Source organism: Poecile atricapillus, chromosome 5 (genome assembly GCF_030490865.1).
Source record: "Poecile atricapillus isolate bPoeAtr1 chromosome 5, bPoeAtr1.hap1, whole genome shotgun sequence".
Taxonomy (NCBI): domain Eukaryota; kingdom Metazoa; phylum Chordata; class Aves; order Passeriformes; family Paridae; genus Poecile; species Poecile atricapillus.
In genome coordinates this window covers 33,160,042-33,177,349 of record NC_081253.1, presented here as the reverse complement: position 1 = coordinate 33,177,349, position 17,308 = coordinate 33,160,042, and the positions used below count along the sequence as shown (strand labels likewise).

At 34.5% G+C, this 17,308-nt stretch overlaps 1 protein-coding gene across 2 annotated transcripts in view; it reads right to left on the bottom strand.

The window, feature by feature from the left end:
• Positions 1–17,308, bottom strand: part of NCKAP1 (NCK associated protein 1) — a 57,885-nt gene that overhangs the window by 23,452 nt on the left and 17,125 nt on the right. The window contains exons 3-19 of one of the 2 annotated variants that reach the window (XM_058839655.1): positions 12,643–12,735; positions 12,395–12,451; positions 11,254–11,396; positions 11,079–11,169; positions 9,581–9,718; positions 8,854–8,902; positions 8,232–8,388; positions 7,607–7,663; positions 6,980–7,076; positions 6,627–6,733; positions 5,420–5,552; positions 4,082–4,163; positions 3,620–3,678; positions 2,895–3,040; positions 2,232–2,364; positions 560–679; positions 176–315 (exon numbers count right to left, since the gene is read on the bottom strand). In XM_058839655.1, the coding sequence (XP_058695638.1) occupies positions 176–315; positions 560–679; positions 2,232–2,364; positions 2,895–3,040; positions 3,620–3,678; positions 4,082–4,163; positions 5,420–5,552; positions 6,627–6,733; positions 6,980–7,076; positions 7,607–7,663; positions 8,232–8,388; positions 8,854–8,902; positions 9,581–9,718; positions 11,079–11,169; positions 11,254–11,396; positions 12,395–12,451; positions 12,643–12,735 (1,802 nt within the window). The remainder of the gene's footprint in view (positions 1–175; positions 316–559; positions 680–2,231; positions 2,365–2,894; positions 3,041–3,619; positions 3,679–4,081; positions 4,164–5,419; positions 5,553–6,626; positions 6,734–6,979; positions 7,077–7,606; positions 7,664–8,231; positions 8,389–8,853; positions 8,903–9,580; positions 9,719–11,078; positions 11,170–11,253; positions 11,397–12,394; positions 12,452–12,642; positions 12,736–17,308) is intronic. The other variant, XM_058839657.1, reaches the window with a different exon arrangement.

Sequence of the window (17,308 nt, the reverse complement as noted above, 5' to 3'; positions counted from 1 at the left end):
CTACTCCTTCAACTCACATGCCCACAGTTAATAAAGCATCATAAGCTCACAAACAGTAAAGTTATCAAACTTACATCCAATTAAATTTATTCAAACAAATTAAGCAAGAAACATTCAATATGTAAAACATATTTACTTTGGATTCAAGGTGAAAAGAACAGAAGAAGCAGCTTACTTTGTCACAACCAATCTGTTTTTCCTCATGCTTTCTACTCCTGGTTTCTCCCTTTCAGGTTCTCCTTTCTTTCCAGTCTGTTTTTTTGACTTCTTGTTCACTGCTTGACTGATGGTTTTGGCACAATGTTTTGGCAACAACTAGTAAACAAAAAGAAATAGCCAGTCCAAATTAAAATCCAATTTTTTACCACACTTCATCACATAAATAACACATTGTTCCTTTGACACAATTCTAGTATTAAAAATTCTTGCTCAAATCACCTTCAATTTTATGAACAGAAAGCTTACCCAAAACACAGAGAAAGAAGTGAACAGAAAATACCCAGAAAATTGAATGCAGAAAATCTCAAAGGAGAATTAAAATAGACACAACCATACTCACCTGATCACTCAGTGTACATTGTTCTGTGCAAATGTCTGTGATAAGATTTCGAGCTTGCTTAGCCATTTCATCCAAGAACATGTTACACAAGGAAAGACTGCGATCTCCAATATGATGTCGCTGTTAAAAAGGGAGAAAAGGAATCTGGATTTTCAGTTTCTCATCAATCCTACACTACTGCAGAGAACAGTTCACTAATCATGTAGCTAGGATATAGGAAATAATAAATTAATTAGTCCTCAATAATCTTGACTCTAGGCTATTTTGTTCTTTCTGGAAGCAATTTGAACCATGACATTTTCAAAGTCACCATTAAGCATATTTTCTGTAAAAAGAAGTAAAAAAAAACCTTTTAAGAAGTATATTTCCACATTTAATTTAGGACCAAATCTACTTTCATGTGCCCAATATTCCAAGGTCTCTGTGAATGTTAATATGTGCCAATACTAAGTCTAGGGGGAAAAGGGCATGCAACACAAGCTGTAGAGAAAGAAGTGTCCTTCAGATCACTGAACAAGTCAAAGAAAAAGCCCTGCTGCATTAATTTCTGGATTTTGTTCCTTTGTCACTAATCTGCACAAGTGCAGTCTCTGTCTTGCTGAAATGGTCCTTTCACCACTGATGTTTACTTTCTATCAGCCACACTATGACACAGTACACAGCACAGCAAAGAGTATTTTTCCAAAATTATAGTAGTTACCAAGGCATACAATTTAGATACTGAATTTCAAGTTCTGCTGGCTGTGACAAAATGTGCTTGCTGCAGCTGAATGCACAGAGTGGACTTTGGCTGCTGATTTCTTACTGTTACTCTAACTGCTCTCAAAGATGTCTCTTGTCCTGAAGGGTCAAGCTTTCCTGGAAACTTTTTATTGCTTGTCTAATATAAATAGCATTGGCAGCTACTTAAAGCAAAGCATACACTATATAGATGTATATTGTAATAAAGTTTAGCAGAAAATAATTTTAGGTTTAACTAGGAAAACCCCATAGTGTGTATATTACAATAAATCCTATTCAACTAATTGTTTCAGATGAGCACTGTTAGGAATGAAAACAACATTTTCATGAGCACTACATAAAAATGGCCAAGTTAACTCCTGAACTAATTCCAAAGTCAATGAACATACAGGAAATGTACAAAAGGATTTATGCCCTCACAACAAAAATAGAAAGAATTTCCTCAGATTCAAACTGCTTCCTTTAACAAAAAGTGCATTTCTTCAAGTGATGCAGTATTTTTTTTAAATTCTAGCTCTAACCAACAAGGTTTTCATTACCCAGTTCTGACCAAAGCAAATGCTTGCATTATACTGTGTATAACTTTTTTTGTTCTTACTGAAGAAAACTCTAACAAGGCATACAGAACCCCCACTTCCTATTTCCTTCTCCCAACTATGAGTTTCTAAACTATTTAACATGAAAACTGTTGCTTCTAAGTTTTAACAGGCATAAAAATCAAAATGTTTTCTCACTTCAAAAAAGGATTTAGAGACTTATGCATGAAGAGTCATGTAACAAGGTATCCACTTGTTTTAACTCCATTTTTATATTTTTAGCACACTCCTTCCTCAAATATTAAACTGCCATAACAAACGCCTTCTTACAGTGTTCAGCTCTGGTTCACTCTACATTGAATAAGAGATGAAAATAACTAAAATTTAAAAATTACCTCTTCAGGGCATAGTTCATGGGTACAGCTCATAAAGTGAGTACAAAGCAGTGGGAATGCAATTGAATATCTTGATTGAGAAGGAAGCTCCAAACACTGCTGAAACATCTTCTCAAAAGCACGACTATAAAAACTAAACAGAATTAACTGGTTATTAATCAGACACTTAAATGCTATATATATGTTTTTATTGCAAATAAGGTTCACTTCACACAAACCAAATGTGACCATAAACACATTTTGTATACCAAAAACTGCCCCATGCTTTCATCATTTTTGTTTTCTGCATTCACTTCTTATGCATTTGATTTGCATATCTATTTTACATTATTGTTATTATTATGATTATGATTATTATCATAATCATATTTTTATTCTGATGTTTGCCATACAGGGACTGTAAAAACCTGCACATTTTGCCAAAAAGTATTAAGAAAAAATCTGCAAATGATTCCTGATCAATTATATGACTGCATGGAGAATATCTCTGACAGATGTTCATAAATACCTTTTTCAAATGAATTCTCCTAGAAACCAGAAATGTCAAACAATTCTTCCACTGGCCTATCTTCCTATAAAGTATACTATTTAAAAATTACAACTTGCAAGGACAAACCAAACAACAAATAATAAAAAACTTGTACAGTCAGGTTAGTAGCATACCAAAAGATAGAAAGATCTGAGGTTTCAACCAACATCTCCACCAAAGAATCTACCATTTTTGTGTGGAAAATGATCGTGTTCATCATTTTTCCTAGCTCTCTGTGGTCCGCGAGACCAAGTGAAGCTTTAGAAACGCTCGTGTAGGCCTGGAAAGACAATACAATTTCAATGTTATATCTGCAGCAGCTTTTGTGCAAATTCCATTGATATTGCTCAATACCAATGTTAAATATTGTCTGTGTTGTGCACAGGACACCTGCATATTTAAAGACCATGAAGGGATTCTTCTCACTAGAGCTTAAAAAAACCAAACTGCCTTTCAGTGACGTGTCTAAACACACATAGAATACGGCACTAATTCACAGATAAACTGCAGAATAAATGTATTGGCAAAACACAAATTTGTAAGCTCTCCCTTACCAGTGTAGGCACGCTGAATCACACCCTGCACACCCACCAAACAGCTCAGCCTCAACACATTCTATTTCTGAACTGTTATAAACACCCCAAGGGATGATTTGCAGAAAGTACCCAGAGCAGACAAAGTTATATCAAAACATAGCAAATTATCTGTTAAATTATTTGTTTGATTTGAAGAGTAGATTATTTTTAGATAGCCTGTCACACGCTTGCAGTGTGAGAGCAATCTAGAACAGTAGTAATGTATGGAATGTTTTTGTTTTAGGTTAGTGAAACATCTTAAATGCGTATTTACCAATTCTTACCTGCAATCTAAACCAATCTAATCTCATTCCTCTGAAGTCAAATACCTCTCCATCTTCAACTGCATCAGGGAAAAATATAGAACAGAAAACCCTTAGAAAACAATAACAAATTCAGATATATTATATCAGAGCTTCTAAAAACCCCAAAGTAGTAAAGAATTGTTTGGATAATGAACCTCATATTTTTACCCAAACATTCTGATCCAGTACAGTTGCAGTAAAAGGAATTAAAATATCTAGATGAAAATATGTGTAATATTTTTTCAATATTAAAAGGTAGGATTACTACCCAACAGCATCCTTTGGAAAAGGGACACACCACAAGAAGCAGATATAAAAATGGAAGAGAAACAAGGGAAGAAATGCATTTATCTCCTACTGATTATATGAAACAAAAGGGATGAAATTTTTCAGAGGAATCTGCCAGTCTGTTACCAGTTATCCAAGATAATTTAAACTTACCTTGTTTCACACTTAGTGAAGTCATTGTGTTTACAAAAGAGGACATGATGATTGATTCATCCTCTGGGCACACTGAAAGATTCTAAAATAAAAGGTGTCTCTATTATTATTATTATTACTTTGAACTTGGTTTATGAAACAATGTCAATATCCATGCCCCATTTATCAGCTATACTCTGAAATGTTCAAAAACCTACAAGAGCTAACTTAACTGATGGAATATTTCCAGTAGTGCTATTTAATAACTTTCACTTTTTAATTCATTGGTTGATGACAAATACCTAGAAAAGATTGCTTCCAAACCGATATCAGCTCAAAACAGGAAGATCTGTCAGTAAATGCAGCTATGCTACATTTTCTATCCTGTCTGCAAAGTAAAAATGGCTGGATATAATGGAGACCTGCATTGCTTTACCTCCAGGAAAACGCTCTCTCAAATTTTTTTTCATTAAAAATTCAAGTTTATTTTACTAAACATTCAAATTTTACAAAATGCAACACAAATCTTTCTAGTTTTTGGCACCAATAGGACCATACTTCTGTTAAGTAATGCAGTGCAGAAGTTTCTCATAATTCCAGCAATAACTGACATTGAAACCTAAAGGCTGAAAAAATCCAAATTACCACTCAATCACTCGTCCAATCTGTCTAATCATAACAGCTTGATAGCTGTTATGAATTAATGACAACTAAAATTCAAGCCCATTTTTTCCCCTCGTTTCAGTTTGGGCTCCATCTAGTGGGGTCACCAGGGAATAAAACCCAAGCACTTCAGAAAATTTTTAATTTCTTGTTGGTTGGCCTAAAAAAGAAAAGGTTTCTAAACTCCTTCAGTGATAGTACCTGTTTCACTGTTTCTAAACATAATACTGCTTCATAATTTTCATATATAAATACTGAAGTATATGAATTCATACCACTCAAAATGGTATGAAGCTTTGTCAGGGGATGTTTAGGTAGATATTAGGAAAATGTCCCTCCCTCAGAGAGTGATTGGGCACTGAGCAGGAACCCCAGGGCTTGGGGCACAGCCCCAAGAGCTCAATGAGCATTTGGACAACACTCTCAGGCACAGGGTGGGATTGTTGGGGGGTCCTGTGCAGGGCCAGGAGTTGGACTTTGATGAGCCTTGTGGGTCCTTTCCAACTTGGGATATTCAGTGATGTTATATAGAAACTATAAGTACAATTCTAAACCCCAGAATTAAAAGCTGATTTGTTTTATTCCATAAAATTCATCAAAATCCACAAACTGGGATGCATTTTATGACATCATTTTGGACAAAAAGCCTTTGTTAATATTTGCATTTGAGAATCAAGAACCATGATGCTGCCATACCTGCACAAGCTCGTTTAAGACCACTGCATCAAAGCCAGAGAGATACTGTACATAGTATCTCTGCATCACTGGTCCGTATTTTCTCACATGTGCCCTGAGCTCCTCCATGTAGAATATTAACTCAGCTATGTGCCTGGACAAAAAGACAAGGAAAAGCTTACAAATATTACTCAAAACATTTTAAAAAAAATTCTATTAGTGGGATGCCTCACAAGGCAATTTACTCCTACACCTCGCTTTTAAAACAATTTTCAATAGCTAATTTCTCTATGTAAATATTTGTTAATGTAAAAGGAGCTTATACAGGTAATTTCTTCTGCAAGGACAAATCCACTCAACAGGACATAAGTCAGATGGATACCACCATAGTAATCCTCAAAGGTTTGTCTAACTATTCAGTTCTTTTTCTGAATAAGAAGCCCTTCTGTAAATCTCAATTTGAAAAAATATTTTTCTCAAAAAGAGGTTAAACCTGAAAAATACAAGTTTAATAACTGCTTTACTGGCTTTTTTTCCAAGGCATGAGGATGGCTAAATACTTACACAGGTTGTTTCAGAGAGGCTCTGGAACCTCCATCTCTCCTTAGCACCTAAATCCAGTGGAGAGACTCCATGATTTTCCCACTCCAGCTCTAGAAATGGCTTTCTGATTGTTATTTGTTTAAAATCCTGCAGTCTTTCAGTTCAACCTTGTGTCCAATAATCTTGAGAAGTCTCCTGCCTATCCACACTTGTAAGATCTTGTACTCATAGTTCTCATTTTTACCATCTGTTTATGATGACACTAATGCTGTATTACATAAATAAAGCTTAGCTGATTTAAAAGACAGTTTTGTTACAAGAGACATACTATAAATCAACAAATAAAGCTTTTGGAAAGTTTTCTTGCCTCCTAAATTGATTTGATCAATGCAAAATCAGTGAAGACACATGAAAAAGCTTTATTTTTGCCTATTTAAAATTAAAACCCGAAACTTATATAAAATATTTTTATTTTAGAAATGAATTTTCAGTGATATGCTCCAATTTCTAGGACAGTATTTCTACTTTTCTGTTTTGATGGGACACTTAATTTTCTCAAGTAAAATTTTTTTGAACATTCCCAGCTGCTCCACACAGCCAACCTCTTCTGAGATTCCACTGCCTTCAAATTTATTTTGTCTGTGAAATTCTAGTATTGAAGTTATTGCATTAAAAATGAACATACTTATCTATGAAATCATCTGCACTCTTCTTTGGCATATTATCTGCATGACGAAGAAGCCAAATAATTTCATCACGAGCAAAGGATAATGCCATAAATACAAAAAGTGCCTGAAAAACAAAAATGGTTCACAACTTTATCAATATACACAACAGCTGAATAGTTTGTGCACTCAAGAGGCAACTAGCCTCTAAAACCCAAGAATTAAAAAAACTAAGTAGGTTTTTGTTGCAGTGCAACAGGTTTTCTCACAGTGAAATAAGGAGTGTTTTCCCCCAAAAGAAAAGAAATATTTGATTTACCATTGAGAAGCACACAGGTTTTTGCACAAATGCAAAGCATAAAACTGTCATTACCTTGGGACCCAAGAGGCCTGGCTGATCAGACAAGACAGTGGCTAGTTCTTTGAGTGCAGAACGTAAAAACTTGCGTCTCTCTCTATGCATTGAACCACTGCATCAAAAGAAAATACATTATCCACATGCTAGCCACCAAATACTTCATTTTCAAAAGCATTTAAGACCAAGCATAGGCAGATTATATATTATACCAACTTCAAAATTTCAGAATTTTGAAGAATGTGGTTCAAAAAATTAGCATCCTCATCATCAACATCATATATCCTTGAAGCATCAATAAATTTAATCCCCAAGTTCTCTGCTCCGTCACTGTGATGCGCATTTGACTACATTAAAACATTTCTCTTTAATCTGTATTCATATTTTGTAATCAGATAAAACATAACTAATGAATAAACTAAATGCTTCCATCCTAATAATTTGAAGAATAATCTAAAACTTGGGAAGTTAAATTGGAAATGACATTAAGCACATGCAGATTTAAAAGAACGATCAGCAAGTAATCTCATTTGACAATGCATGACTAATTCAGGATTTGAAAAATTGTGTTTGTACAATCTTTATGGTTTTCTTTTAAGGGAACCAATCCTAAAATGTGTCAGAAAAACTTTTAAAGACACTTACGCATGTGAAACAGCAGCTTCTTTGCACTCTCTGATGTCATTAATGCGCTTGTTGTAGCTGCAAGTAAAAACCAATCAGATATGGTATAAGAATGGTAGCACATTTTAGAAAGAACTGACAGGGACTTGAGCTACAATGTTATAGCAAGCAGGATAGAGCAGAAAATGCACACCACCTCTTGAGCAGAGCTAAATGCCAAAACTAGATACCCAAACCAAAAATACTTTCTACTCAAGTGCTCCTCGTCTTTGCTGGTAGAGGTCTCAACTTTGTTCCTGAGTTTTCATATAATGTACTGCAGAAACAGCAGCAGAAAGATGCAATTTTTCAAGCAAACTCCACGTTCATAACATAATTTCCTTTCAGTAAATCAAGATTTGTGGGTGAGATCATTAATCTTAGAGACTAATTCACCAGCTTTTCAGAACTGAGATAAAAAATAGGTATGGTGGTTATGAAATCAGGCCCCTAAAACTTATGCATTAAAGAAACAATTAAGATACCAAGCAAAACTGTTTGTGTACCTAAGCAGAACTTAAGTGAAGCAGAAGTAGTCTGTTTGAAACAGCTCTTCAAGAAATACAATGTTTTTAGCAGAGATTCTGAAAGGAGAACAAAATCTTACCCTCTTATGTTTACAAACAAATCTTCTGCAGCTTTGTGAATATGGAACACTTCGTCCCGAAACAGAGCCAAGCAAGAGCTGCTTTGAAGTGCAAGTTTCCAAAGATTCAAAGCTGTAGCGTCACTATTTAGGATTCCATGGCACAAAATAAATCCAACTTCAAAAGTTCACATTGATGTATGTCACAAATCAGATGCACAAAGACAGTAAGAGAACAGTGAGATGATTATGAATTTTGTCTTAAATAGTTTGCATAGATCATTAATAAACTCTTTAATGGATAATATTTTCTAATATATAAAAAATACCTCCTCGCTTCTAATGGAGGTATTTTTGCAATGTTTTTGTGAAATTAATTACTTTATGTTGATACTACTTGACTATTTTCATCAGAATTACTGAAGCTCTCACTTCCAGTCAAAGTCTGGAACATGACACACTCCATCCCAGCCATACTGTATTCTAGCTTCACTGCATGTTAGTACAAATGAAATTGAATCAAGTTCTTCAGAATATTACTTGAATACAACAGCCATTGTACAGTACAGAAAGCAAGTAGCCTTTTAAATGTTAACCAATTTTTTTAATACAAGCATGAGTCATTTCAGAATATTTTACTTACAAATGATCCATTTTTCCATTGCATCCAGAGATAGGTATTCACATGGCATCTGTTAAAAAAACATTAATTTGTAGCACACTAGTTATAAGTACTTCTTAGCAAAAAGGGACAAATGAAGTCTTAAATGCTGATGAATCATAGAAGGCCACTGACCACTAAAAGTCACTGAAGTGACTTTTTTTCAGCCCTTCAGAAACTGAGGGTTAGAATACTAAGTGAGCTTCCATACCCTCCAACACCTTGAACAAATTTTGACAAATATTTATTTTCAATAAACACTGTATTTAACAATATTTAAGAATGAGAAGTTTTTGATGGACACTAATCACTACTTTGCAACTGTTAGAGCTTCAATTTTTTCAGAAATATAATCATTCATATCACAACTGAGGCAGCAAGTGCAAACGTAAATTTTAAAGGAAGGACCAGTTCTGATTTCCAGTCTCCTGGCTCGCCAACACGTGAGAGGGTACATGGGATTCCTCCCCTCTATGCCTGCAAAAGCTAACACTGCTTCCCTTCATCTTCTGGTCAACAAATTACTCAAACTGAAGGCACAAGTTAATGTAACAGAAACTTTACTTAATAACAGAAAACTTTCCCCCTGTACTAATCAGTGTCTTTATTCTTCTCTGATTAAAAGTCACATAGAGGTAATCCAACAGACAACTATTTTACAGAAAACCTTACTCAACTCTATCATAGAAGGTAAATTAAAAGACCATACTGTGTCAGACTGCGCAGGATTAAGCATTGTACTGGGGGCACTGATGAGGCTCAGTAGTTGTGCGTTTCTCCACTGGTCAGCTGAGAGATTTCGTCGAGGATAGACCATCTGGAGTGAAATCAGAGCATCTGAAAGGGACTAAAAAGCAGGCTAATGATTAGTTTGAATGGTTAATAATATTTCATCAGTAGAGCTGTTTCCTTAATATTATTACTAACAGTCATCAAAACATTCTAGAGAACTAGTTTTGAAACTAAACATAAGGTTAAACCCCATTGCATCTAGTTTATTTAACATATAAAATTTAAATATAAGACCATAAACAAAAATAATACTGAGAAGTAAAGCATCTTTGTTAAAATGTGCACCAGAAAATATTACTTGAAATTGAGATCCTTAGCTAGGTAAGTCTTAACAAGACAGGAATCGTGGAAAGTGTAACAACAATAAGATTACAGACAATTTAGAAGTACTGGAAACTATTTCACTTCAGAGCACTTAGGAAAGTAGCTGGAAAACTCTGAACTTCTAGTGACAATACTGAAATGTTTAAGGAAATTGAGAAAAATCTCAAGAAAACTAGAGAAGAAAAACACAACCAGTACCTAAACTTCAAAACAGGTAAAGAAAAACTCAAACCTTAAAAACTTTAGGTAGTAACTTAGAAGGTAACTTAAGCTAGTGCCAAAGATTCCAAACTAAGGTGTAATTGTTAGGCAATTAACTTGCAAGCACCTAGAAAGTAACATCTTTATAACAGTTGGTCAATCCTGACCAGAGAAATCTAGTTTCCTTTGACAGAAGAGCAAATCTAGTGAACAAATGGGAAGTGATAAAACAGGATATACTTTGACTTTGGCAAAGCTTCTGTAACTTTTCCAAGGTATTCTTACATAAAAATAAAGCCTAGATAAAACATCACAGAACTACAACACAACCAATAGCGTAAGAACAGAAAGTTACAAACATCTGTACAGAAAGGAATTGAGCTCCCTTAACTCAGTAAAGGCAACTCAGCAGAATGCCAGCTTTTGAGTACAGGAGCACCTGTTAAAGAGGCAGTGGTGATCTCCAGGATTCCCAGTTTAAGGACAAGCCAAAGCAAAACTCCTCAGGTTACAAAACAGAAAATCACATTCATCTGGGATGGCAAAATAATCAACTTCACAGAAACACTGTGAATCTCTTTAATTTCAAGCTACAAGGCTACACAAAACACAGAAGTAGCTATTCTCAGATGAACCACAACTGATTTTTAATTTCTAATCCTTAGTGAATAAAATGGCACCTTACTAATGGGCCTTATAGTTTCTATACTTCTACAGGTTGTGCTTTTTAATAGGGTATCAATCCCCAGCCCTGGACATTCAGTGTAAGCAGAAATCTCATGTGAAATGTATACCAAATGGCCTTTAACAAAACAAACTCTTGCATATTTACTTTCTATCTGTTTCTCCCAATTAAGGTTACTGCATCCCTGTGAAAAGAAGTTACATACTTTACTGTGAGGTACAAATTCCTCCATCATTTTCTTTAAAGGGTTTTCATAATCCACAATCATCTGACCAAGGCGTGGATATTCTCTGTCACTAAAAGCAAAAACAAACAATTCACTGAGGCAGCTGTTACTATCATTAACATTACACATGTCTTTTATACAAGAAATTATTTACCTTGCTCCATGTGTCATTTCATGGGCATAGTTATACAATCCAATGATAGCCTTCCTTTCTTCAATTCGGGACAGCAGTATCATTAAAGTTGTGTAGGTTATAATCAAATCTAGGTAGTTCTTTGTTAAATCAAAGTTTACAGTCTAGAAATGAAAACCAGTAAATTATAATTTAAAAACTTTTAGAAACAATCATAAAACTTTTTTCCTTGCATTTCCATTTTCCTTACATTTCAGCATTTTTAAATACAATGGGCTGTCCTTTGAATAAAGTTCTTGTTCTGGTGGATTATGACTCTCTATAACCTTAATTTATTCATCAGATTCCCAGAATTGTTTGGACTCATGAAAGCAATTAAATTCTTCCAGGCTTAAGTGTCACAGATGACCTGACAAACAGGAAAACTTCTCTTGCTTACTAAGCAGTCAGCAGTGTTGTGCCTATGAACTGTATTTTAATAAGACCCTAATATAAAAGACTAGCACATATACCACTGGCCTTGTAACATCATTCCACAGAACACACACCTGTTCCTTTTTCATATTATGAATCCAAGTTGGCCAAATTTAGAATAATGACAAAAACTAACAAGGTGACATTAAGAACATTAAGAAAGTTGAAACCAATAGGAAAAGGTGTTGGAGGCTTTCTTTTGGGGGCTTTTTTCCTATGTTTGTTTGTTGATGTTTCTTTGTTTTGTTTTTTTAATTGGGGTTTTTTGGGGAGGGAGGCGGGGATGGTCATTTTGTTTCAAATGTAAGACTTTTAGATGCTTTTGTAGTTGCTTTAGTCAACCCCAAAAGTGACCTCCTCACACAGCTTAGGTGGACACCAGTAATAGTCTTGTCTTGTGAGTCTCACAAGGCATAAGTATACAGATGACTATGAATTAACTTGCAGATGCAATAAATCAAAAATTATTGAAAAATTTTTATGTCTGGTAACAATACTGTTACTACTGACCATAAGAAGCCTACTGAGAAAGGTCTATCTCTCTATCATAAAAGTTAGGTGCACTGTTTTTATTTCTCTTGCATTTATAACTAGAGAGGTGATGTTTCTTGGACTAACAAAAGCAAGTTCTTCTCCCCACAGGACTCTGAATGGAAACATTTTTGAAAATTTAAACCTAGAAACTTACAATATCAAAGAAGACTTGGCAAACATCAATAGTGTTTAGCAGCTCGCAGACATGATCCTTGAAAAACAAAGGAACAACTTTAGTTTAAAAAGACATCATTAAATCACATTACTACAATTAGTGAGGGAGCTTCATTTTTTTTAATTTGAAGAACAGATCTTCAAGTTCAGCTATTTCAGTAGTGTTGTTTCATGAATAAAATTACAGAAACCTGATGTGACAGAACTTACACATTTGTAATACCTTACCTTAAATTCCATAACATCAACGAACGTGAAGTAGTATAATGCCAGGTTCTTCAAAATCTCTGATTTTTCTTTCTGGAGCTGAGCAAGCTGTTGCTAAAAGAGAAACATAAACATGCACACTGTTCTTAGAAGATCTTGAGAAGACTGCTGAAAAGTAATACCTGTGAAGCGCAGAGTAACCACCAGGCTATGCAAAGAAGCTGTAACATGGTTTGCTAAGACTGAGGTTCTGCGTGTGTCAAATTCACACAGAGTTCTCAGCACTGATCATTTTAACAGCTGCCAACTACATTTTGAAGATAAAAGTTACATTAGTACCCATTAGTACCAGAGTTATATTGTTTAGCTCAGCTAGAGATGAAAATGGTAGTTAGGAAAAGTGTTATGTTATCATATGTATAATTCGCAAAAGCAGAACAGTACATGAGCACAAATCAATACGCCAAAACCAAAATAATTATGTTACTTGAGGTGGAAGAAAATAAGGTGGCAGGTTACAAACTTTACTGCAGAAAAACATTATGCTTTTAAATTCTGAACTTACCAAAAAGAATATCCAGGCAAAGCCACGTTAAGCATGCAAAATAAAATGTAGATACAAACATAAAATACAGTAACGGTTCTTTGACCAGTTCCATATAAACACAATAATACATTCAAACAAAAGCAACAAAATAAAGAAACATAAAAGAAGCAAAACACTAGCATTAGACACTTGTGGATAAAATGGAAGAGGCAAACGTGAATACAAAGGTAAAATAATTCACATGGACTTATTTTTTAATATATTTCAAACAGACAATGAAATACCATTTTTTAATAACAATTTTCTGAAGGAATCAGACTGATCACTTAGACAATTAAGAACACAAAAAATCAGCTGTTAGTGAACAGCCATTCTGTTTATCTATGTATGACAGCCTCACAGTACTGCAAGTATCCAAATACTGAACTGGCAATATCCAGCTACAAATTCTGTCTCCTTCCAGATACAGGAATTGGAATGAGTTAAAGCAGTCACAATAGGAAGAAGTGCTCTCCAAAAACCTGCAAGATTTTAAATTAAAGATGACCAAGTGAAATAACATCTTTTTCTCAACAAGAGCAATCATATATAAGATTTAAAAATTGCTTCAAATCGATTAGCTTATTTTCATGAGAGGTTAGAACTGAGTATGCTTCTTCAGCTCGCTCTCTTTTATAAAGCTATGCTATGTATTCTCAGTTTTATGTAAAGCATCAAAATTTCTAATTGTAAAACTAACTGCCTGGATCAAAACTAGGTATCATATGTAAAATAAGATTCACTTCTCTCCTCTGAATTTTTAGAGGTGATGGTGATTTTTTAGAAGTCTTGAGCCATAACACTTTCATTATTGCTGAGGAAGACAGGAATAGACAGTTATGAGCAAATCAGAATTGCTACATTATAAAATACTCCTGTCTACTCTTAAACCATTGCAAAGGATTGAACTCTGAATGCCTGCCTATATATTATTTAAGTCTCTTTCACACAGGCATCAAACAAGGCTTAACTGAAAGAGATGCAAGTACATGTGTTTATTTTTTAACTTGTCCTGATAAATCTCACACACCAGGAAATAGATTATTTCCATTTAATCTGCTGCTGTACAAAAATCTTTGTTTTCAAATCCCACAACTTGTATTTTGATCCTCAGCATGAGGATTAAAGCTATACTTTTTCCAGTATATAGCTTTAACTTAAACTGCCTTGAGCTCAAGAAGCGAAGCGTGCGGCATCATCAGGCACAGACTCCAGAGCTCCAGTACACCTCCAGATCAGCTTGTGCCTACACTTGGAACCGCTCCAGAGGAAAATCTACTTTGTACTTTCAGTGCTGCTTCATCACTCAACAGTTCTTACACAATGAAAATTCAGTTAAAGATGCGTGGTTTTAACTTTGCACCCTGGCCCTAGCACTTCAAGCATTTCTTGCCAGTTTGTAGAAGACTAAGCAGAAATAGAGGTTTTTTCTCTGTGCAACTAATACAAGTGTGAACCAGATGAATCTGAAAAGCCCTGTCACGAATTTTCAGGAAGGGACGACAGGGTGTGATCTACAAGTAAGATTATTTCTAGTGCAGAGAAAAAACAAAAGCAGAACTCACTACCACTGCACACCCCCTTAACAACATTTTCTGCACTGCAATCCTAACTCATGGTAAGCAATGTGCAATGCTAAAGGAGACTCTCAAGATTATAGGTTGCTGTACACTACACCTATTTTTGGTATACCAAATAGCAACTGAATGTCCACTCCTGCAGGACATTCAATTTCAAGCCACAGAAAGTGAAATGGGGAGATATGGCAAAAAGGGAGATGGTGTTGGGAACTCTGATTGCAAAAGAATAAATTTTCAGAAGTTCTGTGAAGCTTTACTGAGTATAGGGAGGTATCTGCCACACTCAGCTAAGGATTATGGAATCACTGCTGTGCATTCTTACCTTGTTACCTATATTCCCAGAAATAGTCACACTTAAGTGATGTACACTTAAAGTGTAAGGTGATGTAAACTTAAGTACACTTAAAACTTTCCTAGAGAGTTGAGATGATCATTCTTTGAATGTTGAGTGTTGAAGGGGTCAGTAAACTTTTATTTAAAATAGTAGTACTGAAATAAAACAATGTATTAACTGACTGTTATATCAGTATGGGGAAAAGAGTTCAATTTATAGAGCACAGTCTGATCAGTGATGGTTGGAAGAACAGCTTACAAGGCATGCAGTGTCTTGGATGTTTATTTGATTTTTTTATCATTCAAGAATGTGGGTGTAGCTCTTTTCCATTACTAATTTCCTAACATCTGTTTAGAAGTTGCTGGTGCTATATTGATTTGTATTTGATTTGAGGCTTTTGTCCTTAGCCTGCAATTCATTATTGAAAGTTTCCAATAACCAACAAAAGTAGGTATATTCTAAAAAAGGATATACTGAAGAAATAAATCTTTAAACATCAAAAGATTATTTTTACTATAGCTGACTATGCCTTGTAGACTGGTTAGTTGTACATGATTTATTTATTCTTAGAGAATTTGTACAAATTATACCAACAGTATTCTTGTTGAATGAGGTGAATTATATTTAAGAGCTACGAAAACCTGTAGCAATTTCAGCATAATATGGCAAGATCAAAAAAACTCTCAAGTTTTTAATAATAATCTGAGATTATTTCTTTTGGCTATTAACAAAATAACACATCTCTGATCATGTTTGAATATTATTTATAAATAAGAGTGAAACTAACACTGTGAATATATTACCTACAGGAGAAGGAACTGATCTTTAGTTTGTGCCTTTCCTTCCTTATATTAAATCCCAAATACCCTTACACAGTCAGTTATGTAAACAGAGAAAGTACATTAGAAGAAGAAAAAAAAAAATCTGAAAATGTAAGACAGCCTCACTTAAAGCTTATATGAACACAGTGGCTCAGAAAAGGGAGAAATGATGCAACCCTGACATACCAATCATGTGAATAAATACCAATTTAATACAATGGCTCATGAAAAATACAAGACAACCAGAAGAGGTTGTTCAGAGAGTCTTATGTGTGTAAAAACAAAGGGTACCCCTAGTCCTGCTTTTTTTAATTATGTTTAATTGACTGGTAGCAGCAGTATGTGAACAAATGTCTTATTTCATGATCTGCAAATATGCAGTAGGAAGGTGAATTTTCTGCTTTTTATATCAGTGTGATATTTTTTCCTGCAAGTCTGATCATTAAACACTTGTATTTGTTTTATACAATCCAACACCATAGATATTATCATGTCCTCAGCAAAAATACCATCAACTCAATCTTGCCAGCCAGAATAGAAGTCCCAAAAAGCAGTATTATAAATTCTGACTGTTAAATTTCTGGAAAGAGACATAAATCATCACTGCCAGTATTCCTGCAGTCATTTGTTATATTCACTATGCTTGTCACCTATAGAGTCTTTAGACAAACATTTGAAAAACTCAATTAATTTGAAAAAAGCTCTGTGCCTACAAAATCCATAGCAGAACAGCAGGGAAATATAAAAGCATCTAATAAAATGAAAAAAAAAATAGCTTTAAATTCTCCAAATTAACTCCAGAATGATGGATATGTCCTTGGTTTTCTTATTCCCAATTAAGAGCTATTTCTGAAGTACTGTGCTGCATATAAAAAGATAAAATAGAATATTCAACGTGTTTACTAATTAATGTATGTCTACCACAAGATCTATTTTCATTTGTTTTCAAGTTTCTAGCACTAAGTTAACTGTTTTGAAAAGGAAATAACCACAATTGGAGTAGGGAGGCTTCTCTTTAAAAACTGATCTACCTCTGAGCCATAAGAAACAGTTTCCCTATTCTCTCACCTTCATTTACAATTTTTGCAATATTTTTACAGTTCATACAATTTTTTGTATTTTTATATTTTTACATTTTTATATTTGAGTGCCATCTCAGTTGGAGTTTCATTTTGTTTTCTTGGTTTTTAAGGGCCAAGCTCTTAAACTATCAATCATTAAAGCAAAGAGAGTTTTACTGGATGAAGGAGAGGGTAAAGTGTTGCACACATTCACTCTGCAGGCATTGCAGATATCATGAAGCAACAAGCAAGGAAGATTGATTTACCTTGGCAAGTGACTTGTATGGACTTACGTGACTTACAGC